General features: G+C 34.8%; 2 protein-coding genes across 4 annotated transcripts in view; one reads left to right on the forward strand and one right to left on the reverse strand.

Annotated features, from left to right (window-relative positions):
* Positions 1 to 25086, forward strand: part of LOC145678572 (telomerase protein component 1-like) — a 556234-nt gene that overhangs the window by 81814 nt on the left and 449334 nt on the right. For all 3 annotated transcript variants that reach the window (XM_081748879.1, XM_081748878.1, XM_081748880.1), the window contains exon 12: positions 13823 to 13885. In XM_081748879.1, the coding sequence (XP_081605005.1) occupies positions 13823 to 13885 (63 nt within the window). The remainder of the gene's footprint in view (positions 1 to 13822; positions 13886 to 25086) is intronic.
* LOC145678573 (uncharacterized) overlaps positions 17872 to 25086 on the reverse strand; it is a 124895-nt gene continuing 117680 nt past the window's right edge. The window contains exon 8 of the mRNA XM_081748881.1: positions 17872 to 23430. Coding sequence (XP_081605007.1) covers positions 20497 to 23430 — 2934 coding nt within the window. The 3' untranslated portion in view covers positions 17872 to 20496. The remainder of the gene's footprint in view (positions 23431 to 25086) is intronic.

A 25086-nucleotide genomic window follows, 5' to 3' on the forward strand; every position in this document is an offset into this window, starting at 1 on the left:
GGCGGAAACTTCATAACGAGGAACTGCATAATTTGTACGGTTTACCCCACATTGTTAGGGTCGTCAAATCTAGGAGGCTTAGGTGGGCAGGTCATGTAGCTAGAATGGAAGAAAATAGAAACGCTTTCAAAGTCTTGACTGGAAGATCCATTGGAAAACGACCATTAGGAAGACCTAGGTGCAGATGGGAGGACAATATTAAGATGGATCTCGGAGAGATTGGAATACAAAGTAGAAACTGGATCCAATTGGCTAAAGATAGAAGTCAGTGGAGAGCTTTTGTGAACGCGGCATTGAACTTCCGGGTTTCATAGACCATAGAGTAAGTTAGTTAGTTCTTTTTTTCTTTCTTTCTTTCTTTCTTTTCTTCTTCTTCTTCTTCTTTTTTTCAATATCTCACTTATAACAACAATGGATGCATTATATTATATCCAATGCTTCAAGTACAGTATACGGGACTGCAAAGTAGTCAGTAAAGTCAGTAAAAATATGTCCAATGATGGAAAACTGAGGGCAAGTTTTAATGCTTGGTATGGATGTGGTACCTTGCTTGTGGAAAGATTTCAGCGCTTTCATGGGCAGCTACATATACCTAACATCACCACTCGTCTTTAATTTTATTTTATTTTAAATTGTTTTTTGTTGCAGATCACATTAATTACTGATTTTTGAAGAAATATTTTGCTAAGTCCACAAAATGTTTATTGAAAGTTTCTTTTTTTATCGTACAAAATGCAGTACAAATTTTTGTGTACGTACTTCTTTGTTTTTATATTGTATATTAAAAAGTAGGCAGGGATTTGGCCTAAGCATCTGTGACTTTGTCTGTGTTTCGTGATTGCACAGCATACCTATTTATCGTGTTTCTTTGTTCGAATTTCAATTTTCACATCTCAGTGGGGAGAAAGTGGCAAATTTTAAAAACAATTAATTATTTGATTTGTTATTGTAGCCTAGCCTACTTCATATTTTAAATGAGAATTGATGTCAGATTTTAATACCAGGATATTTAGTCAGTATTTCCACATTTTTAGTCAGTAAATTTTAGCCTACAGCTAATTTGCAACTCTGAGTATATTATGTATATAATATACTGCATCCGTTGTTATTTATTTACTTACATTAGTGTTCCACTTATCTCTTTAGAGACAGTAAGTAAAATAAGAGGAAAGACTTCTTTCAAAGGTGAGTGGTTGGACAGAACAATAAATTCAAGTTAGAGTTGGCTTCAGAGGTTGGAAAATGATAAGTATAAAGCGTATTGCTGTTTGTGTATGACCAGTTTTGATATTAGCAACATGGGAATGTCTCCAATTCTATCTCATGTCAAAGGCAAAAAGCATATTGAAAGAATAAATTCTTCAAGTTCGAGCAAAAACTGTTTTACATGGTACCTGCCAAGGAAGCAACTACAGATTCTGTGCATGTAAATGCTGCTCCATCAAGTACAAACTCTGTTCCAGTGAAAGCTGAACTTTGTAAAGTGCGAATTTCAATTGTTAATAAAGAACCTACTTGCGTTATTGATAGCAGAGTCACAACATTCAATACTTGCGTTGTGCCTAGAGGTACTCTTAACAATTTGATCATCAAGGATGAAGTTATTACTGTAGAAAAATTGTTGAGCTGAGCGAAGCGAAGCTCTTATACTCGGGTTAGCCGTTTGGTTGTCCGCGAACTCCTCCTAGACCGTTTGGCCGATCTCAACCAAACTTAGCACGCTGATAGAGTATGTCGTGCTGTGTGACAACATAGGTCGAAATCAAAAATCCGATGTATCATCGAGGAATAATCACCGAAAAACGCTTCCTCCTAGACCGTTTGGCCGATCTCAACCAAACTTAGCACGCTGATAGAGTATGTCGTGCTGAGTGACAACATAGGTCGAAATCAAAAATCCGATGTACCATCGAGGAATAATCACCGAAAAACGCTTCCTCCTAGACCGTTTGGCCGATCTCAACCAAACTTAGCACGCTGATAGAGTATGTCGTGCTGAGTGACAACATAGGTCGAAATCAAAAATCCGATGTACCATCGAGGAATAATCACCGAAAAACGCTTCCTCCTAGACCGTTTGGCCGATCTCAACCAAATTTAGCACGCTGATAGAGTATGTTGTGCTGAGTGACAACATAGGTCGAAATCAAAAATCCGATGTACCATCGAGGAATAATCACCGAAAAACGCTTCCTGATTACGTAGTTTAAGCTCGCTCAGCTCATTTCATTGCAATCGGGTATATCCATTGCATTCCTAGTGGGCTATTAATCAAGTTATGACCCATTCTTCTGCTAGAAGTTTTGGCATTTGTAGTGATCTTTTTAAAGTGATGTTTTCCGACAGCGAAACTACGAAGAAGTTCAAGATGCACAAGGATAAACTTGGATACTTAGTTACATATGGACTGGGTCCATAGTACCAAAAAGAATTGACAAATCTGATTAAAGAGTGTCCTTTCTTCTGTATTTCTTTTGATAAAAGTTTAAATTCTGTCGCTCAGAAATGTCAAATGGATGTAGTTATTAGATTTTGAGAGGGAAACTTAGTTCAAACAAGATATCTTACGTCCACATTTTTAGGTCATGCTGTGTTTGTATCGTAAAAGTATCAAATCTACTAGTATTGCAGCAGAGGGGTGTTTTAGTGATTGGCCATAGAAATTCATACTCCGATAAACAAGTGTTAGATATTCTTGTTACCTTTATTTCACAACGTAAAATTTGATGCAGTGATAAATTCAGTTTTTTTCTTTTTGTATCATAAGTAAAAAATTGCAAGTCAGTGTGAGGAGGAGGGCGTGAATCGTAGGTCGCAGTGGCAGACGGTGGGTTTACGTGAGTAGTGAGTCAGAGTGGGTCACAGTGGTGGTGAATCACGGAAGTCGTGAATCGAGGAAGGTAGTGGATCAGTGAATCAAGGGTCAAATTTTCAGTGAGCCTAGCTATCTTAGAATAGGTTTATGGATAGAGGTCTGCGCGGATGCGGATATATATATCTTTTCTGTGCGGATAGCGGATAAAGTTGCGGATAATGTTTCCTACATTTTTTCTACAAAAAAAATGCTGTGAATTTTCTGATAATCGTGGAAAGAGCATTAGAAACGTTCATTTTGAATTAAAAGTTTTAAAACCAGTTGAAAAATACTAAAATCAAAATACAAGTGTGTTTGAAGCTTGTGACTCAGTGACAGCAAAAGGACAAAAAATGACACGAGAGAGTTGTCCTTTTATTGCTGTTTTCAGTATTTTTAGCAGCCGTTTTGTAAGTGAATGACATCTCTGACCTAAACAGAAAGAAACGACAGGCCCCATCGTTATTTCTCAAATAACGCTATTTGCTGTAAAAAAGAAAAATAATTGCCGCCAAAGCCCCTCTGATAAAGCTGAAAATTTTCAGACCGTTCGCCTTGAAGAGGAAGCAATGTCTTCAAATAAAGTTTCTCTAGCCTGAGAGGTCAGGAACCTAAACCCTAATTTAAAACACCGCATCACCTTCCATAAACTGAAAACTGGTCAGCAGAATTATCTTTGCCTTTTGTGACAAATTGGAGAAGGGCGTAGGTAACCGAAATAGTAAACAAATCACATCATACGCTCATCTTTCTCTCTCCCTCTCTCTTAAAAAAAAGAAAATATCTTCTTCACAGTTTCCTTTGAAGTACAGCAGATACTGAATGCACATTTACGACCCCACAGATTTCTCTCTTCGGAGAGGTGCCACGGACCTCAATGAACATTCCGAGGGATTGGAGTTTTATAACACCAATTGTTTCTCTCTCTCTCTTTCTTCTTGTATGTGTATATGTATGTATGTTCTGGGCCTCTGGTAAAGAAAGAAAGAACAACCAATGCGTTGTTTCTCCTACCCTAAATGTGTCCAACAGTGAGTGGGGTCTGCAAAGAAAAGCAGTAAATTCTAAACTTCCTCTATTGCCCCTTCCTGAAATTAACGGTATAGACTTTCTATTTATATTCAAAGTTATTTTTACTTCTAGTTTCAGTAAAAGCGTGGTCGTGAAAGCTTGAGTTGATTTTGAGTTTAACGTCCCGTTCAGCAGCGAGGCTATATGAGACGTTGACCTACTGATTAACGTGAAATCCAAACTACATGAGCTCCCGCCGGGAATTGAAACGGGTCTCCCACGCCAAAGGCGCCTACGCTTTAGCCACGAAGGAGCTTGGTCGTGAAAGCATTCATTGTATTGCGTTGTTAGTTTCGCCACTTATTTTTTAGTGCAATTACTGGTGCTAGTGTCAGTTCGGGATATGTGGATGTGTTTGCAGTCCTTTGATTAATTTTTATTTCTTAATAACGATTATATCTATTTCGCCTTTGTGTTTAGAACAAATGCCATTTTTTATGAGTAATGATGAAGTTTAAAAACTTAGTGACGTGCTATAAAATTAGTCGATTGAGGGGATATTACCTACGTGGTATTATTTTGGTCCAATATCTGCATTTGAAGATCTTGGGTAAGTACATAAATGGTTCATTAATTTCTAATTTGTATCTCCACGGTTTATATTGCATTTTATTTATCGTAGTTGGTATTTGATCACGAGGAAACTGATATAATATATTGTTTCGTTTGATTCAGAAAACTACGTGTATTATAGAATATGTAAGTTGTATATATTTGCTACCTCATTATCTGCGGATGCGGATGCGATATTTTGTATCCGCGCAGACCTCTATTTATGGAAAATATTTGAATCTCCTTCCCTCTTAGGATACGTACTTTAATGAAAGTATAATGGTAAAAATTCATAAGACATTACTTTCGGGATAAATATTGGAACATCCTACCCCTCCTAGAATACGCCCTTTAGTCAAATTGATATGGTTAAAAAATCGATGAGTAGGTACTGTGTTCCAAACGTCATTTAATACAGGTCAGCCGTTTTTTCGACCCCGAAAACTATGAATTCGACACCAAGCTAAGTCATTTTGGAATTTCATTTTCACCTTTTTTTCACCTACTGTATCAGTGAGGCTGAACGGTATTGGGAGCGTCACTATTCGTTTAAGCGTCCCAAGAAACTACCGTATGGATTGTACACTAACTATGAATAAGTTGTTTAGGGTTATTATTACATGTCACCAATGGATGACTTCTTCCCACATTTTTTTTCCATATTGTAAGTCATATGTGTACGAAGTTTGGTTGAAATCGCTCGAGGTGTTCCAAGGTTATGCTGAAACATACATTCATGCACATCTATCCATCCATATATATATATATATATATATATATATATATATATATATATATATATATATATATATATATATATATATATATATATATATGAGCAAGACTCAGAATTCTCAAACCAGCTGACATGCCTCTTCTTGCCTAAAGTTGGGCTTAAATGTCATCGGTATTGGCATCTAACAGCTTAGATTTCTGGGGAACTAAGGATTCGATACTAATCTCGATCATCGTAAACATTTTATTGTTCACCTTTTCTCACCCCTCACCTATGTCGATGGGGGCTGAATTTGGACTTTATCGGTATTGGGAGTGTGACTGTCGATCTCAGTAATGCCGAAAACTATAGATTCGATGCTACTAATTATCGTTTTCGATTATTTTTACATAATCTCTTTGCACCCCCTAGAGGTGCTAATTGGTTCCGAACGTGGACATAAACGATATCTGGGGTGCAGCTAATCATTTCAGTGACCCTGAAAACAATGGATTCGACACTAATGCTTATCGTTTTTTTTTAATTATATTTACACTTTCCCCTTTCCCACACCGCCTAGATATGCTAGATTGTCTTACTCCTACTGGGGGCTGAAGTTGGACTTAAGTGACATTAAAACTGTCATTAATCAATTTAGAGACCGCGAAAACTATAGATTCGACACTGATGTTCCTGTTTTTTATTATTTTTATCTTTCACCATTCGTTCTTCGCAGGAGTGCTAATGGGGGCTGAACTTGGACTTAAACAGCATCAGGAATACCACTGTTCATCTCAGCAACCCCAAAAACTATGGATTCGACACTAATATCGGTCGTTTTCGATCATTTTTATATGTCACCCCTCCCAATCTCCCCGTTGACTCGCTAGGGGAATCTTACTACCACAGTACGCTTTTCCAGACTGTAATATATGTACCAAGATGGCTAAATTGCTCCAGTCACTCCAGAGTTATAATAAAACGTACATACATTTATATATATATATATATATAAAGATAGATAAAGCCGTGCCAAAAATGAACAAAATTATGTATGAAAAAAATGTAAAAATTAAATATCAGAATAATAGTAGAAATAAAAATCTGCCGTGGAATACAAGCAAACGTTGGAAGTTTAATATGAAATAGAACGAAATTCGAAAGCTGAAATAGTATTTTAAGCTCTCAGGATGTAGAAAATTGATCAAAAGAAAATACTTCGAGTAAAGAAGAGAGTACTGCAATATTTTAGAAATGTTTTAAATAAGTAACACTATCTTTTCTGGCATGATTTCAAACGAAGTTTTCGGAAAATTCTAAATGTTATTCCTATATCTAAAGATTTTATTGATGATAGGCATGTACCAATATATCGGTATCAGTATCAGTGATATCGGCCACTTTTGGGAGTATCGGTATCGGCGATTTGGTCACCGATATTTACCGATACATTTTCCGAACTATTTTCAATTTGTTTTGTATTAACAGTGACACTTGTATTTCATCGATTTCTTTTAAACTTAAAGTTGTTCTAATTTATTATCAATTGTACAATCGATTTCTTTATGCATGTGTACGCCTTTGATTTGCATTACTCGTGCTCAACTGATATTTTTAGTCCCTCCATGCCAAAATACTGCTGAAGAAAAGCACTAGGTACTCAGTCAGAATCATGGGCGCCTGAAGAAAATTTTCTAGGTAGGGCCCATTCCATGATTGTTATATTACGTCTGGTATTTAATATACGTGGTTTGCTGTATTACGCATACATTTTCGTGAGTCAGGGGGGCTGGGCCCCACTCTGCTCTACCCCTTCGGGCGCCCATGGTCGGAATAGCAGACCCGTCATTTGACTCTCAAACGAGACATAGGTTTCGACTCAGAAGAAACCTACAAGACGTTCACCGTGTCATTATTTTCTCCTACTTACTTGTTAAAAACAATTAATTCTAAAGTTCATAAATAGTTTTATCGATTTTCGACTTCGCTTCAATAACCCTCTTATTTTTTTTATGGCGTACACAGCAACACCTGGTTCACCACGCATATTTTTTTAAACAATAAACATTTGTAACGGTAGTATCCGTTTCTATTATATGTATGCAGGAGCGGCGATCATGGGGGCAGGAGGGGGCAGTTGCCCCCCACTTTTTGAAGTGACCCCTTAGTGTATATATTTTCACTTGGAGATGTAAAGTTTTGTAAGTATTACTGGTTCATAAAAAAAAATGGTGCCATATAATATTTGCCGTGGCGTGAGTACGTATTGGTTATTTATCTTCCTGTGGAGTTAAGAAAGCTACATGAATTGCGTTTTAATTGCCACGAAAACTGGCCCAAAAATTAACATTTTGTAGCGCAATAATTCCAGCTACTTTTATTTCTTCTTACAAGGGTTCCATATGTTATTCAGCCGCTTTGAAACTAATTGAGAGAACATTTCGCAAAATAAGAAAAGTCTTTAACAAGTTATTCTTTAATTACACAAAAATCGTCAATTCCTAAAATGTCTTTTCTTCTTTCTAATAGTGAGGAATAATGATTAAAAAGAGAGTAATAAGAATCAACTTTTACCTTTTTCATTGTTTTGGTACAGCATTTATGATATGGTGGTCAAAGAAGATGAAGTTTATTTTCTTACTAGCAGACACAGCAATGCCCTTTTCGCAGACGCAGCAATGCCCTTTTCGTTGGCCTTTTTCTTTGAACAGAAAACAACAAAGAAACAGTTGAGAATGCTCGAAGAGCATTGCCAGAACGAACTTAAAAAGAATTATTTTTGAAAAGAATTAATATGAAATTGTATATTAAATGTATTTGATTAAATTCAAAATACATTTACGTATTTGGAACCTGCGTATTAGGAAATCTGTTGAATTAGCTATATTAAGCTGTCACTTTTTATCACCGCATATACAGGGTGACTGGTAATTCGATGCATTCCTTGCAAGGGGATATTCTACAAGTACTTGGAAACATTTTCACCTATATGAACTGGAGGTCGTAAATCAATTGTTTCTGAGTAATTTGCACATGTGTAATTTCTTTGAAATTTGCCGGCTAACGAGAAGTGCGCGAGAAAATTTTAACCTGACCCACTTCCACATATCGTAGAGCGATGAAATATTACATGTGTAATCCTGCGTACCTATGTAGGTCATGTGATAATGTACAGCTTGTAACTATGCACCGTTGCTGTGTTATAGATCCGAACGTGAAGTAAGGTGTAATGGTCCAAAACCCATTACTGCACCTCAGAAAACAGCGTGGCAACATCGCAGAAGTGCTTGCCCCTAGGAAACGAGTGCATGGTTGGAAAGAGGTGGAATGGAGATAGTGTGGGGTCAAGAGAAAACTCGAACTATGACGGATTTCATACCCAGAGTCACTCATCTGTCTGGCCAACATTCGAGCAGTGTACGGGGACATTATTTTCCAGGAGGCAGACACATTTTTCGGCATGTCACACCCTGAGATTTCATAGAATCTCGCTCTGATTCCAAATAAATGTGGTGGCCCCGCGTATCATAGTCGCTAACCTCTCACCTTCGATGCTAGCGGTTCCGGGTTCGATTCCCGGTGGGGTCACTCGGTCGAAAAAGTGTAAACGCTTTTTCAGGTCATCCACCCTGAATAAGGTTTTCCTGGATTTTTTTCACTCACACCAGGCAAATGCCGGGTGGCACCCAACTTATAGGTTCCTCAGGCCGCTTCCTTTCTTCACCAATTCTTTCTTCCTTCCTTTCCTCAAATACTGTGCTTGCCGAGGGACATTATCCCTCAAAAACGTAACTGGCTAAATGGCCATAGATGCCGAAAGCCCAGAAATCTAAATCCTAAATCCCAAATAAATGTGATCATCATTTTGATCGCTCAGAGGTGAACACGGACTTAATTCGGTGGAGGTACATCGGCACAGTGACATTGGTTTAACTAGTCTTTATGTATGTATTTATGCAAGGGAATGGTTCAAGTAAGGGTTCGGCCCTCCAACTCCGGAATCACATCGGACTTTTAGATGGGTCTAGGATTTGGGAAGGAACTGGCCCTGGCCTTCTAGAAGGTATTATTCTGACCTACGGTATTTTAACTGAAAAATAGTATCCTATTAATTATACAACCTTTTGTCAAACGAAGTCAGAAACAATCAGGTACAATAACATTAATATACAAATATTCAGATCATGTCTTGCTCCTTCCCCCCCCCCCCCACACACACACTTTCAATCGCCGCCACTGTATGTATGTAATAGAGACTAGTAAATGCAATGTAACTATCAAAGTACATTATCCAATCACTGCCTCTTAGAATTAAGTTTACACTATATAAGTATTTGTTGCTTTTTAGTTCTTTTTATGTGAGCTGAATTAAATTTAGAGGAAATATATCTTTTGTGTGGAACCTAATATAAATTCTGCTTTTTGTCTTTGTATGTCAAATTTTGGCCTTATATCTAATATACCCTATTACAAGTTGATCATTTCATTATTCTGAAAATTCCTGATAATATATAAGAAATGTGTCCAAAAGTATTGGTATCGGCAATATCGGTCTCTTCAGTATCGGTATCGGTGAGAAAGTGGTATCGGTACATCTCTAATTAATGACATAAGTACGCAAGTGAGTGTTTTTAAAGAAATGTTTGGAAATCTTTCTAAGGATATAAGTAGTTAGGATTGTGTTGTAAATACATGATTTATGAGTAGTGAGTATTTACAATCTGTAATAGACACACAGCATGTAACAGAAGGTAACGTAATTAAAGCAATAGGAAAAATTGAACTTCGAAAGTGATGTAAGATTTAACAATGCACCTAATTATAAAGTAAAAGGATATAAAGATGGTTCAGTACCAGTACTAGTTATGATTTATAGTTTGAGTACAATTTGGTGTATTTCCGAGTGACTGGAAAGAGTTTACATCGTACCAGTTTGTCAAGTAGGAGATAGATAGAATCTAAAATGTTACAGAAATCTTATCTTAATAATGCTTTCAATGAAATACTTGAATATGCTATCTAGAAATTTATTGTGTGTGTCGGTTAAATCGTGTATCGGAAATCTATTATTAACAAAAAATGTTGGTTAAACGAGTCGTATCCTAGTTGACTTTAATAAAAACCTGCAATTACCATCCTCCAAATAACCCAACAAATTTCAAAAGCTATATAAGGCAATTTGATATGTTATATACAGATTTTGCAAAAGCTTTTGACCTTATATGGCATACTTGACAAGTTCTCACCGTGTGCGTGAGTTTCCTGAGGGTTCTTCCGTTTCCTCCCACTTTATTCCACCATTTCATTCATTTCTCATAATTACCGACTCCTTTAGCCTAGCCGGCATAACCGTGGAACGTAAAACTCAAAGATTTCATTTCATTTTTTTTCATTTTGACAAGTTCCGTGTGGTTATCTCCAAGGTGTCATTAAATAGTTTCAGGACTCTTTTTGACAATATTTAAGAGAAAAAAGTACAATTTTCTCGTACTGGAACAATTCAAAGAGGTATACCTTTCTTGGAATAATTCAAAGGATCTTTCGTGTAGCCTCCGCTGTTATCAATTTTTATGAATGGTTTACCAGAGTTAAGCAGTTATGTTCGTGCCGTGATGTACACTGACAATATAAAAGTGTGCAAGGTTATTAGAGATTGTAATGACCAGAGAATCTTGATGCTACACAGTGGTACGAAATGCCTGAAACGTGGCAAAAAATGAAAATGGAAAGTTGCTATCTTGTTATTTTTAAGTATCAGGTTCGCTACAGTAACAATTGGTCTCCTAAACTTCACCCATGGAAACGGCCAGCCGTTTATACCAGAGCTAGTATTGGAAGTCAAAGTGAACCTACTTTTGTGTATCTCGTAATACCTAATGCGCGCGAGAAATATAGCTCGAGTTTCATATGAAATAGTTCATTGTATATTTTTCCGATCTATTTAAATCAAAATGGACGTTGTTCCGGAAGGTATGTAAAGGATTTTAAGACCATATATTATTTATAATACGAAAGTTATTATACATTTATTCTCATTAATGTTTATATCAAAAATTCTTTGAAATTATTTCAAAATGAATTATAACCTGAACTCAAAAGTTATATATGACGTCCCATTCCACTAAATTTTTATTGGCGCATAATCTATGATCGATTTACTACAAGAATGTGATAAAAACAGCTGCGCCTTTTTTTGTAGATTGCAATTGAAAAGTTGCAGTTAATGAATATTTAAGTATTTTGTTAATTAAACAAAAAGTATAAAATAAAGCTAAAATTATTATAAAATAAGTGAAAAAAATTATGTTTACAAGGCACATGCAAATAAGATAGTGAAAGGCAACAAATAAAAAAAGAGAAAAAATACTTCAGTATAAAATAGAAAAGGATAGTCGATGTATGCATATTTTAGTTTTCATTATTTTATAATTCATATGAAATACATACAATAAATTGAATTGAATAAAGTTAAATAATTTAGTAATACAAAAAGTGATTATTTGACAATATTAATTATACTAATTTTAGGTCCAAAAGATGAAATCGTCCAATTATCGAAAAATATATATATACACACACACACACATATATATATAAATATTTGTTTTGATGAAAGACCATTTGAAAAGCGATCTACAAATCATAATTGAAAATTTGGAACATTACTTCTCTTCGAGGAGTCGTCGTTGTATTAAAAATGTGACAATATAAAGACAGGCATCGCATCTTTATTTTATAGAATGAGGGACAAATACCAAGAGCCCAATTGAAAAGATGACCGAGATTTTTTTACAAGAATAATGAATGGCTAAGTGTTATGTTATCGCTCTGTGTACATTGTAATACTGCTAAGACGTCAAGGAAACAAAAAGATCGACCACCTTCCTCGGAATTTTTATCGTTGAGCGAATGCTCAAAGCGAAGAAGAACTGAAGCAATTCGCAGTAACAATGACGTTAAGACATTTGCTTACGGTAAGCTAATGAGTATTCGCTCTTACGGAAAATTAAGTGCTTCAAAAGTTGTCAAAGACGTTTTATCTTCAGGTCTATCGAGAGCAGAGAAGTATATAAAAGCTGTGACATTAATGTCTTCACATACGGACGTGTATACCAACGATGAAGTGCTTGCTCTTTTTCTTGATATGGGAATATCAAGAAGAAAATACTTAACGTTGGAAAAGAGGGCACTGCCAAAAGGTTCTAAATTGTACCCATATATGTCAATGTATTAATTGGATTCGCCATATTGGATCCACGATATATAAAAATTTTCCATGTTGATATCAATTTTGTATTCTGTGATGTGAAAACCCCTAGTATATAATTTTTGTTACCTTATTCTACTTTTTCTAAAAATTTGATCCTCCATATTGAATCCGCCATTTTGAAATTTTCAATTTGGATATCAAGTTTGTGATCAGTGAGGTGAAAAACCACAGCATGCCCATTTTTGTGCACTTTGAAAGAGATTTTGAGTTTTGGTCACGTTTTTAGCATTTCGTACCACTGTGTGTACAGTAAACCGGGTTAATAAAAGTAAAATGTGTGTTAATAAAAATGAAATAGAAACAAGGAAAACTGGTTATCAGTGGCGGTTCGTGAAGTTGAAAAAGGGGTAGGATAAATCCAAAATATTTACATTTTAAAATAATTGTAGTCATGAGACTGCAGTCTAGTCTTATTGAGTTGTCTTGTGCTTGCACTTACCGTAAGCGTTATAGCTCTTTCCCTAGTAGCTAGATTCATTAAATATATTCATTGTTCACATGAAGTCACGTCTAGAGCTCCTGAACATAAATCTAGTCCTAACTCAATTTCGAAAAGGGGGGCGCGGTGGCTCAGTGGTAGAGCGTTCACCTCCGGTGCTTGGGGTCCTTGGTTCGATCCCAGCTCGCGCCATGTGGACTTTGTGGTGGACAAACATCGTGCTCGTGGGTTTTCTCGGGGTTCTCCCGTTTCCTCCCACTTTCTTCATTCCACCATTTCACTCATCTCTCATTATCACCGTCTCTTTTAGCCTAACCGGCATAACCGTAGGACGTAAAACTTAAAGACTTCATTTCAATTTCGAAAAACAGTGGGAAACATATATATAACTTTCCGAGAGTTGTTTTATGCAAATTTTAATATGCTATTAGTTGTAGTGCTTAAAGTATCATAAAGGGGGCCACGGTGGTTCTGAGATAGAGCGCTCACCTCTGGTGCATGAGGTTCCTAGTTCGAACCCAGCCCGCGCGAAGTAGATTTTATGGTAGACAAACATTGCATTTAGGTTTCCCCAAAGTACTTCCGTTTCCTTTTACTTTCTCCGTTTCACCATTATCATCCATCGTATTATCATAGTCTCCTTTTAATCTGGGCCACAGTAGTGGAACATTAAACTATAAAATAAGTGTCATTGCAACTATCCACTCAGTAATTTTCACAACGCTAGTTATGTATATATTAAAAATAAAATTAACACAGTTTATTGTTTAATTGGTATATTGATGGTACTATGAGGAGCATTTCTGTTGTTCGTAGTTATTTGCCACTTAAGGTTGAGGTCGCAGATTCAATCAAAGTAATCATGTGCTTATTGGAGTACCAGTTTTTAAAACTAATGATTTGTTTACTCGTATGTTCTAGACTCGAAATCGCGTGAAGTCAATAGAAGATGTGCTAGTGCAGTACATAAGCAAGAGGAGATGGGTAAGTGAAATGGTCTTCTCTATATATATATTATCGATATTGTATGCGTTTTGTTTAATTTGTTATACAAACTTTTCGTTCTGTATCTGCCCAACATTAATCGATGCAACATAACGTTGCTAAAGTTTTTCGGTTGGAAAAGATGGTTAACTAAAGCTTCTGATTTTTCGTTATCATTTTATGCGAAATTTTCATAGAAACAATCAAAATTAAAACAAGTTACCTGGCAGCTTTCTTTAACTACATAGAAATGTGTATTACTGGAGTGATTCGATAAGGAAGGTAGGTAGCCAAACGTTTCGTTGCGTAACTTGTGCAGTCGTAACAAAAGTGCTTTTTCACCATCAGATTTTCTTTTATCAATATCTTCGGAATATATTAACCAGTCTAAACAGAATTGACTAATAGTTCACAGAAGTACTTTCTTCTACATTAGAAAACTTGTCTCAAATTGATTACTTTATTCCTAAATTATTAGTAATAGAAAATCTATCAATGGGAAGACAATTTAAAATACAGCGCAATATATATTTAAAATCTAGAATCCCAGCCTTATCATGTGTGAGGGTCATGAAGATATTACGAACCCCGCAAAATTAATTAACTTGCTATGCAACTAAAATACTCACCAAGTGTATAACGAACTGCTGTTATTTTTTACCATCCATCATGGTTGCTGTGTCTTACAGAGTGCAGTATAAATGAAGTGTTGCTAGTTTGTAGTATTTATTAAGTTCACAAATCTGCAAAGTTTTATTGAAATTAACCATAGTAAAAATGTTACAGTGAATATTAGTAAGGTTCCCAATAAGATATTTTTCCTTTTATATTTACTATATATGTATTTATTGAGTTTTTGTATAAAGTCCCTATCATTTAATATTATAGTTTGCTAAAATTAACGTTGTGTATGTTTAGGAAAGAATGATGGTAAAATTCAAACTTAAGAGATTTTCTGTTTTTTCTCAGACAAATTATTCGAAAAGCAACCAGTATCTCTGGAGTCTGTATTGTGGTCTTTAATTCTGCTGGTAATATTGATGTTCCTTTGAAACATCTCTCACACTCGTACTCGCACATGATTTATACACGCCTGACATAATATTTTGCTCGGTTTCAGCATTAATGGTTTGTCTGGTGTCAAATCATATTTCTGACAGATATGTTTTAACATTTTGAGAACTGTGGGAACTGTTTCTTCCTTTAAATTTTTGCACACAACTGATTTCGAACTAAGAAAAACTTCGATCTCTGTTCCATTTCTGTAAAGTAGCAGTTCGTACGCATTAAGTTTCCCAGTGTATAAATATAATCAAATTCCTGTTTGATCCTCTTCCAAACTAGTTAATCTATGTTCTGACAAAGAAATCTAATGATGCTTAGTTGCAAAGAAATGCGCTCAGTCTTTGTGAGTATATTGGCTGCTGGTAATGGGTTTATCGTTAACTTTTCTAACAAACATATTGTTTTTCAGATTAATTATAATATCTACATAGTTTTTTTTATCGCTTTCTTTTGAATCATAATTGCTCAAACTTTTGTAAAAGGTATTATAGTGTATTGTTTAAACATATTAAGAAAACCATTGTCATCTGCAAATCGATGGAAATTTGCATATTGTAATTGTATGAAATGTGTGACTTACCGTTCAAAATGATTACAACATTTTTCATATGGGAGACAAGTGGTCCCTCATATCCAAATCTTCCTCCTGTTCGTGTACCTGTTTTTATCAAAATTAATACGAGCTTAGAACATAGATGGAACATAGATGGAACTCTAGGAAGATTGATAACTTCTGGAATGTCAGAGCATCTCTTTGAGAATAAACAGAAAACCTGTGAAAATAACGCATCGTCCTTCCCTAAACGCAGACAACATTAATTTCAGAAGGACAAGGATTAAATTAGTGGTGCCCAACCGGTGTGTCGCGACACTGGTGTGTTTCGTAGTCCCATAAGATGTGTTGCGAAAGTTTAAAATTTAAAAATCATGAAGATTAGTGATTAGTTAAAATCAGTTTTGAGGCAGACTGCACCAGTCAACGCTTCCAGCGGCAGGAACAATGCTCAGTACTTCATCGAGTCACTACTTCATAGAAACATATAGGCTTCCACTATTATAATTTATGTTATTATTACAGTAAAAATTAAGTAGGTGTGTCATCAAGAAAAAAAAAAAAAAAAAAGATTGGGAACCACTTGACTAAATAATAGGCTACTTTACACAAAAATGTCAAATACATAAATAATAATAAATATAAAATTTATTGAGAAAATTACAAATATTCATTATAGAACTTAGTATGATTAACTTTCATGAAAACGTAGTGAATTTGTATATATAATAAATACTAGATCCTCGCAACACCTCGTGTAAACTGTGTAGAAGACAATGTCATGATGAACGGAAGAAAATTATGATAGTTCGTTGTACACGTAAATATTTAAGTTACATAGTAAGTAAATTAATTTTCGTAAATCTTCGTAACCTAATTTATTCCTAAAGCAAGGTTCCCTCTTCCTTTCGTAAACACAGCTCTGTAAAAGGCAACACTTAGATGTCCGAAATATCACTACTACGTAGGATACTCGATAATTCTAGGTGGGCTAACAGCTAACAGTTTTTCTTTCGATTGCACATACAGTATAAACAATAGTGTGGCCTTAATAGAGATTATTTTTCTATACAGTTTATATATTTGTCCAAACGCAACATAAGGGGATCTATTTCAGGACAAAAGCAGTTAATGTGAAGCACCTGAAGCCACAACATTAAATTACTTCAATCGTTTTGAATTAGACTATGTATGATAGGCGTACTTGGGCGGTCAGATCACAGCTCATCTTGCATATCTATCCAACATTATTTAACTCAGTGCACGAAACCCACATTTTTGTCTGTAACATAAATTAGCACCGTATACCTCAAAAATGCAAGTGAATTTTTGTTTATGATGTACCGTTTAGATGCGGAAATAATCACATTACGATCGTTAACGATTAAACATGTTTCTGTAAGCTCCTAATTTTATAAATATGTTAGGGACTGTGACTACCATGGGGCACAATCTAAAGGGTATATGGCTAAGAAGAGGTCAGCCTTCCTGCTTGCTGGGAAATAATAGTGATCGTTAATACATATTATACCATTGTGGATGTGTACTACTTTACTTGTTGAACCACCTTCTTAAATCCTCCCTTGATCAAAAGCAGTTTACAAGGCCACTTTGTCGTAAAGGCTTCTGTGGATTTCTTCCCTGGTAAGTTCATTTGTTCGTTTTCCAGTTTGTGTTACCTTTCTTTGTGTTCCTTTTACATGTGTATATTTTAACTCACATGGAACAAAAGTTATACATCGAATACTGAACAGAAGATTGCGTGGAAGAACAAGTGAAGAAGTTGAAGAGGAACAGTGCAAATTTAGGAGAGGTAAGAGCACAAGAGATGCACCTGGTTTATTAAGAGTAATCGGCAAAAGGTGTATAGAAAAAGGGAAAAAGATGCATGTTGTATTTATTGATCTAGAAAGGGCTTTCGACTGGGTGAACTAGAAATTGTTGATGGGAGTTCTAAAGAAGGTTAGGTTGGAATGGAAAGATCGAGGACTAATAAGAAACTTAAATGTGAATCAACAAATAAGTATTAGAATAGGGGAAGAAATTACAGAGAAAAGTTCAGTTGGAACAGGGTATTGTTTCTCGCCAAGGGTATTATCTATCTAGAAGAGTTAGTGAAGAAGAGTTTACATAATGATGGCGGTATTTCGGTAGGAGGTAGAATTATTAGATGTACAGTTTGCAGATAATATGACGCTTGTTGCGGAGGCTGAAAAGAAAATTAATAAAATGTTAGAAAACTTGAAGGTCTGTGAAGAACGTGTTGAGTAACAGCATCCAACGATTTTATAAAAGGAAGGCAGGTGTTTAGTTAGAAACATGCAGACTTAATCTATGTTAGTAAATGCAGAACAGAGAATTGACACAATTAGAAAACGAATGTTCGTACTTTTTATTTTCATTTTTTGAAAATATAAATATGTACACATTGTAAAATTTATGCAGGTAATAAATTGAGTGCAAACAGATTTCTTGCACAGAAAATTATTTACAGTACATTGTTTTGTTCTTCGTCTTTTGTATCTGTACATATATTTTTTAATGATGGCAATAAAATTACAATTACGTGTTTCACCGCTAATCAGAAGTAGTTATCGTATAAATAGATTGTATAATTATCACTGCTACGTAAACCCTTATTCTTAACCTTTGGGCATTTACCCCTTTCAAACCACCATAGTCCTTCACCCAGAATTGAAGAAATAAGACTTTCGTATGGAAAGCCAACTCATTTTCAATTTTATTTTATAAAGTATATGAATTTGAAGAAAGATGTTATCTAAGTTATTGGTGTGAATATTATTACTTGATAGTTTTCTAGGAAATGCTGCTCTGATAAAGTTTGTTTTATTTATTTGCAGTTTTAGTTATTACATACTTTAAAACTTCGGCACAGCCTGTCATTATTTCTTTTATAAGCATCTAATAAGCTTAGAAGCTAGACTAGCAAAATATGATGTTAAACCGTGCAAAAAAGAAAGCCCAGTAATAATATGCGACATGTTTGATTTGCGGTGAAACACATACATCAACTTCAACCCTATTAGATAAATACGACCAATCGTATTTTATTCCCATGTTTTCAGTAAATGTAAACATTTCTGTATACTTCGGTTAAAGATATCCAGTTCATTTTTCTTCTTGCCTGGTGTGAATTGTAAATGAAATTGCCGACCTCAGATGCCGTTTTGAACATGTACTGGTTTATATGGGGTATATTTATGGAAAGGCTATTTTAAGATTCATGATTTCTAATATTTTAACGTTTTTAGTTTTCTAAACATTTTTTTTTCTTCTATGTATGAATTTAAATATAAACGGCAAATTTGTTTATCTAAATTATTTGTTTAAAGCAAAAAGTTGAAATACACATTTGGAGAAAATCAATAAAATCAGAATCTAAAATTGCTCTTCATTTCAAGGAAATAAAACAAGAAAAATATTTATCTACATAAACTAGTAAACTAATATTTAGGATGGCTTCTGTGTTACCTACAATCTTAGAAATAGCAATGATAAAAAACTTTGTTTAACGATACTTTGAAATCATGTTTAACTTCCCGCAAAACATTCAACTTAATTTATATGAGTAATCTACTTTGAATAAGTGATTTCATAATAGGGACTGAAAGAACTTTGATCTTCAAAATTGTTAAGATATTGCGGAAAGGAACATTTTTGTTTATAGTTTGTTTCACATTACGTATCAGAAACTTGCTAATGTAGTAAGTTCAGACAGATTGTTTAGATTACACAGATTGCGGCAGTGGAAGCACTGTTGCGAACTATGATATCCTGAAAAATCAGGGCAAGTAATTAGAGTAGCAATATTTACGATATTATACTCTGTAATATTGTATCACTTGTTTTGAATCGCCAACAGTAAATAGTATAACTAGACACAAGTGAGGTTTGAAATACAGGTTAGTCATTTGGTTATTGCAGTAAGTGAATGATTAGATGTTTAACTGAAGTATATATTGTTGACATTTACTGGCTTTGAAGCAAAATACGACTGGACTTAAAAATTAATGTTGATATTATACTAAAACATATTTGTAAAGTGAATCATAATTTATAGATAACAAAAATCACTAAATATGCACACTTAATACTAATCACAGGAATGAAAGTTCGCCATATATATATTGCACTGTTTGGTTGAAATTAGTCTGTCGTATAAAATAACGAATGAGTTCTGTAAGAATGGTGTTTACAATACAATAACACTTGTTCAGTATCTCTCCGTGCATTTCACATTACACACACCCACATATACATACACATACACTCACAGTGAGGAGTCTTTTTCTTTTTTTCACCTGGATTATTAGAAAACAGAAACCGGCATATATTAATATTTAAATTGTTTGGCACATTAATATTTCAAAATGGCATAAGCAAATGTAGTTTTCTTTCGTTGTTTTCACTTTTAGTTGTGTTCGTTAATAAACCTGAATCAGAGTTTGATCATTTCTTTATGCATTATTGCGTAACCATTGATGATGGCATAGAATTTATTAAAGTATTTGATATGAAAACACTGGGTGAATTCAACCATTTGTGTACTTCATTTATCAATACTGTAGTTCACTGGCTACTTGTTAATTTTGCGATAATAGCACTTATGTCTTTGATCACAATTAAGTTTAGCACGTACATGATTTGGTGAAACAAGTAAACCTTTTTGCTCTGTGTACATAACTTCTTCGAACTGGACGTGAACATTAACATTGAAAGGACACCCTGCAGTTCAGTTAGCAGAAGACAAAGTTGAACATGAACACGAACAAAAAATAACTCACCTTATTCTTGTTTTGTTCATGTACACAATTGTTTGGTTAGAGTGCACGCTCTTTTGCTTTCAACGTAAATGTCTGTAGGTTAACATCACGCCTTTCATATAAAAAAAAGAAGTTGTCACAAAATATATTAAAAAAAAAAAAAGACTTTGTACCAAAAACACAATAATTTCACTATATCTGTTTTCCGTCTACCGTTGTTCGGCCTCTTCAGGAGGAAACGTCACATAATAAGGTGGATTTGGGTAATAAGGCTGTCTCCCTAGCGTACTGTAGGAACCGTGAATTGACATAGGTGTTTGAGGAGGAGGTAGCATTTTGGCCGGAAGTGTGCTGGCATATGTTGCGGCTGGATATGGTGACAAATAAACGGGTTGATGAAGAGGTGGTTTGACACAAGTGCATTTTCCTTGGTTTTGAATTGCCATAGTTCCTGCTAAAGGTCCTCCACGATACTGATTGTTTGAGATTCTCAGCCTTATAATGCAGATGACAATAATGAGAATAGCAATAAAAGCCACTACTCCACCTACAATTCCAATAATGAGAGTATCATCATTATTTAGACCACTTGTCTTGCTTTTAGTTGGCTTTGGTTCTTTAGTTTGTGCCGTAGGTGGTACTGACCAAATAATATCTGGTTCTATTAATTCTGTAGTTGTGCTGACAATATTTATGGAACTCGTTCTGTGCGAAGTTGTGGTTGATTTCGCCTGAGGACTTGTTTTAGTGCCACAAATCAAATCTTGCTCCGCTGTATCCCTCAGCAGTTGTCCGGAAAGATGTTCAGGATGCATACACCTTACCTTGGATCCGAGATTTGGTTTTCCTAAAAGCCATCGTCTGAGTGCTTTCACACTACAATCACAGAGAATAGGATTAGATTCTAAACCGTTAATAGCGAGGTCCCCTCGTCGATTGTCAAATGCGGACAGTACTTGTGGATTTAAAGACAAAAGTTTATTTCCAGAAAGGTCAAGAGTGATCTTAGAAGATTTTGGAATTGGGAAGAAAACTGCTGGAGGTAAGCTGGATATCGATGTATTTTGGATTCGTATTATAATACTTGGACTATTAAGTCCAGCAAGAGCGCTAGATGATATGCTTCTAATACGGTTTCCCCTAATTGTTAACTCTTTAAGTTTTGGCAATAGAGCAGGCATTAGTTGATCACTTACAGCTGCATCTTTCAATTCAATATCAATCTTTTCGAGATTGTCGAAAAATTCTAGAATTCCCTTAACGTCGAGATAACCAAGTCGAGGATACCCATAGGCCGACAATTCAGCAAGATTGTTAAGAGGCCTGAAAGCATTCTTTTCGAGACGGATACATAACTCGAGATTGTTTATTCGTAATGTTTGAAGATTTTCTAATGATTTGAAATCACCTTGCACAATGGCAGCAATAGGATTTTCAGATATATCCAGTACTTGAAGATTTTTGAGTTGAGCCCATGTTTTTGTCAGAGCTGTAAGATGAGCTATTTTGTTCTTAGATACGTCTAAGTCTTCTAGAAGAGTAGGTCGTTCGAAAATGCTTTCAGGAAGTTCTGTAATCGAGTTCATAGACAGATTTAAATGTCTTAAAAATGGAGTTTCAAGCGGTGGTACTTGGGTTATACCTGTACCGGCCATATTTAATTCTCGTACAGTTTTAGGTTCATTTAGTACATTGCGAATTGCGCTCTGTGATAGGGGATTAAACGAAATATCAAGTTGTTTTATATTCACCAATATATCATCAGCTGGAATATCTTTGATTTTGTTTTTGGATAAGTTTACAGAAGTCAGGAAGAAGTATTGACGCTGTAATTGTTTGAGGGGTGGTGTTTCAAACCGGTTATCTGCTAAATTGATATTTTCAAGCATATAGAGACGTGTTCTGTCAAAAATTGACTCTGGTAAATCATTGAGTAAATTGTTTTCCAAATTCAAGTTCAGGCGAGCAAGTCCTTCAAAAGTGTGTTCGAAAAGTTTTTCTAGTTTATTGTTACTAAGGTCAACAATTTGTAATTGTGTGGAATTTTGAAACGCAGTTTCGCTGATGTATTCTAATTGATTGTTACTAAGTATCAGGTGACGTAATCTTGGAAGTCTTGCAAAATCCATATCTTCAATATTTTTAAGAGAATTACCATTGAGATTAAGGTATTCTAAGAATTGCATGTGAGCAATAAGATCAGAAGGGAAGAATGTGAATCGATTGTTTGAGACATCTAGCCTTCTTAATTTGGAATGAGACTGAAATGTTGGAAATAGATATGTTATTTCATTATTGCTTAGATCCAATTCTTCTAAAAAGCTGTGAGGAATACCTTTAAAAAACTCTCCTTTAAATGAATTCAGTTGATTACCCGATAAAGAAAGTTTCCTTAGTAAAGGAACAGCATCGAAAGCACCTGAGCGTATATTAAGAATCTTATTGTTAGAAAGATCGATAGTAGTCAAATTTGGAAGTTTCGAAAATGCCTTATCGGGTATTTCGATAATAGAGTTATCTCTGAGATATATTTCTTCAAGTAATGGACTTGTAACAAATTCCGGGATCAACATTTTAAGACCAATATTTGTTAAATCCAGAGATCTTAACATATTTAGGCCTTGAAGTGAATTCGGAGGTAATTCTACAATGTTCGGATTGTGACTTAAATTAAGATGTGTTAAAGCTGGCAGTAAAGTAAAAGTGTCCTCTGCTAAACGTTCCAGTTTATTGTAAGCAATATTTAGCCTTTTCAGCTTCAATAGTGCAAGCCTTGCAAACGTGGAAATCTTATTTTGACTTAAATCAAGCTCTTGTAAACTTCCTTCGAGACCTCCAAAAGTGTCGGGCGTCAGTTTCTGAATCTGATTACCATGAAGATCAAGACGCACAAGCTGAGTAAAATTGATGAAAGTCGCTGGTGGTAGTTCACGGATAACATTTCGTGCTAGGCTTAACTCTTGAATATATGATACGAACTTCAGTATATCAGCTGAGATGGCTGCTATTCTATTGTAGTCCAAATATAGACTTCGTAGACGGGGAAGGCGACCCAGAGCAGAAGCTGGTACGAAAAGAATATTATTATCCTGTAGGAACAATCTTTCCAAGTTGTCTAGACCTTCAAAGGCATCATCTTCCACCTGCAACACACACAAATAGTTTAGAATGTAATATTAAAAACATATCTATATATGCATGATAAATTTATGTATCCTTCATCAATATAACACAGCATAAATTACAATTAGTTAATTTTAACGGTACTGAAACAATATTTCTTTGTATTTTCATAAGTATTTTCACTATTCTTCATATCATGGCACACTTACGATAAGAAATAAATAAACGAATACATATTAGTAATCAAAAGAACAATAAAACTATAAGGATGCTCCTAATGTGTATGATAATCCTTACTAAGCTGTTCTAATTTTTCTTTATTTCTTTGTTCAAAAGGGAATACAATAATTGTTAAAATTTTAATTTATGTTTATACAAAGATGAAACAGTTCTCTTATATAATAAAGTTAATAAATAAATTCATGTACTGTAAGTATTATTTATATTTTTAGTTCTAATACGTTAAAATTTTCATTTTATACTCCATTATATAGGTATAATAAAAGTAAATAAATACATTTCAAGTACCGTAATTTTAAACGAAAAGCAAAAGTGAACTTTGAGAGAAACAATTAAAAAATAATTTCTGTATTTTTCTGATTTATAAAAAGTATAAAAACTCAGAACTTAACGTTAGTCTCTGCTTCAGTGATATTCTTTATATATGTTATAATAAGGTATAATAAGATTAAGTAGTTGCGGGCAGTGTGTAGTGTACGTATTTACTCGCGTAATTTTCGCACTTTTTTAGACGAAAAAAGTTGTTTTGAAACTAGGGTGCGTAAATTATGCGGGGGAAAAAAATTAGCTACATCAGTGAGCATCATCTAATTTTTTCCCCAGTCAAAATAACACGAAAATACCGGTACACATTTTCTTTGTAGCAAGAATTGACAACAAACAACTAATTCTAAATTTGTAGAAAAATAACATTAAAAAATTGATTAAGAAGTCGTGTGGTTTCTTACCTTACAACAATGGCTTTGCTGCGTTGCCAATTGTTCATTAGCTACCGTAATTGATTCCTGGAAAAATGCTGTTTCATCCGCGTCTGCAAATTATGCGAGGAAAATAAAATATACAGAAAATGCCCTTCAAAATTGGGATGCGAAAATTATGCGAGGGCGAAAATTACGCGCGTATTTACGGTATTTGATGTTTCCCCCTAGTACCATTGGAAATTATACTGTTTATGTTTTGTGATTTGCGGTTTCGAATGCGCAATCAATTTTAGTAAATATCATATATAATTGATTCTGTCGTGCCAACTATATTTACCTATATTTCCTAGTTCATTCATTTCTTATAAAAACATTTTCTGCTGTTCGAGCTACTTAAAGAAACAAATCAAGAGTATGATGTGCGAGGAAGTGAGAAAGTTTGCGGGAAAGATGGAGTAAGTCGTGCTTCATACGCAGCAAAGATTCTCATGAGAAAGGAACATTAACCCTATGCGACTGTCATTCCTTTCCTTCTTCTCCTAAAGAGCCAAATGCAGCTGTTTTAGAAATAAAAAATTCAAATATATATTCATGGTGTTTTAGATATGTAATGCAGTATATTTCTGCATCAGTTACCTTCACTTGAAGCTCGAGATGCGTAGGTATTTAACCGTAATTTAGATCTCTTATACAATGCTACTCATTCTTCTTCTTCTTTGGAGTTGTAATGCTGGT

Source organism: Thermobia domestica, chromosome 2, assembly GCF_964235325.1.
Source record: "Thermobia domestica chromosome 2, izTheDome1.hap1.1, whole genome shotgun sequence".
Classification (NCBI taxonomy): Eukaryota; Metazoa; Arthropoda; class Insecta; order Zygentoma; family Lepismatidae; genus Thermobia; species Thermobia domestica.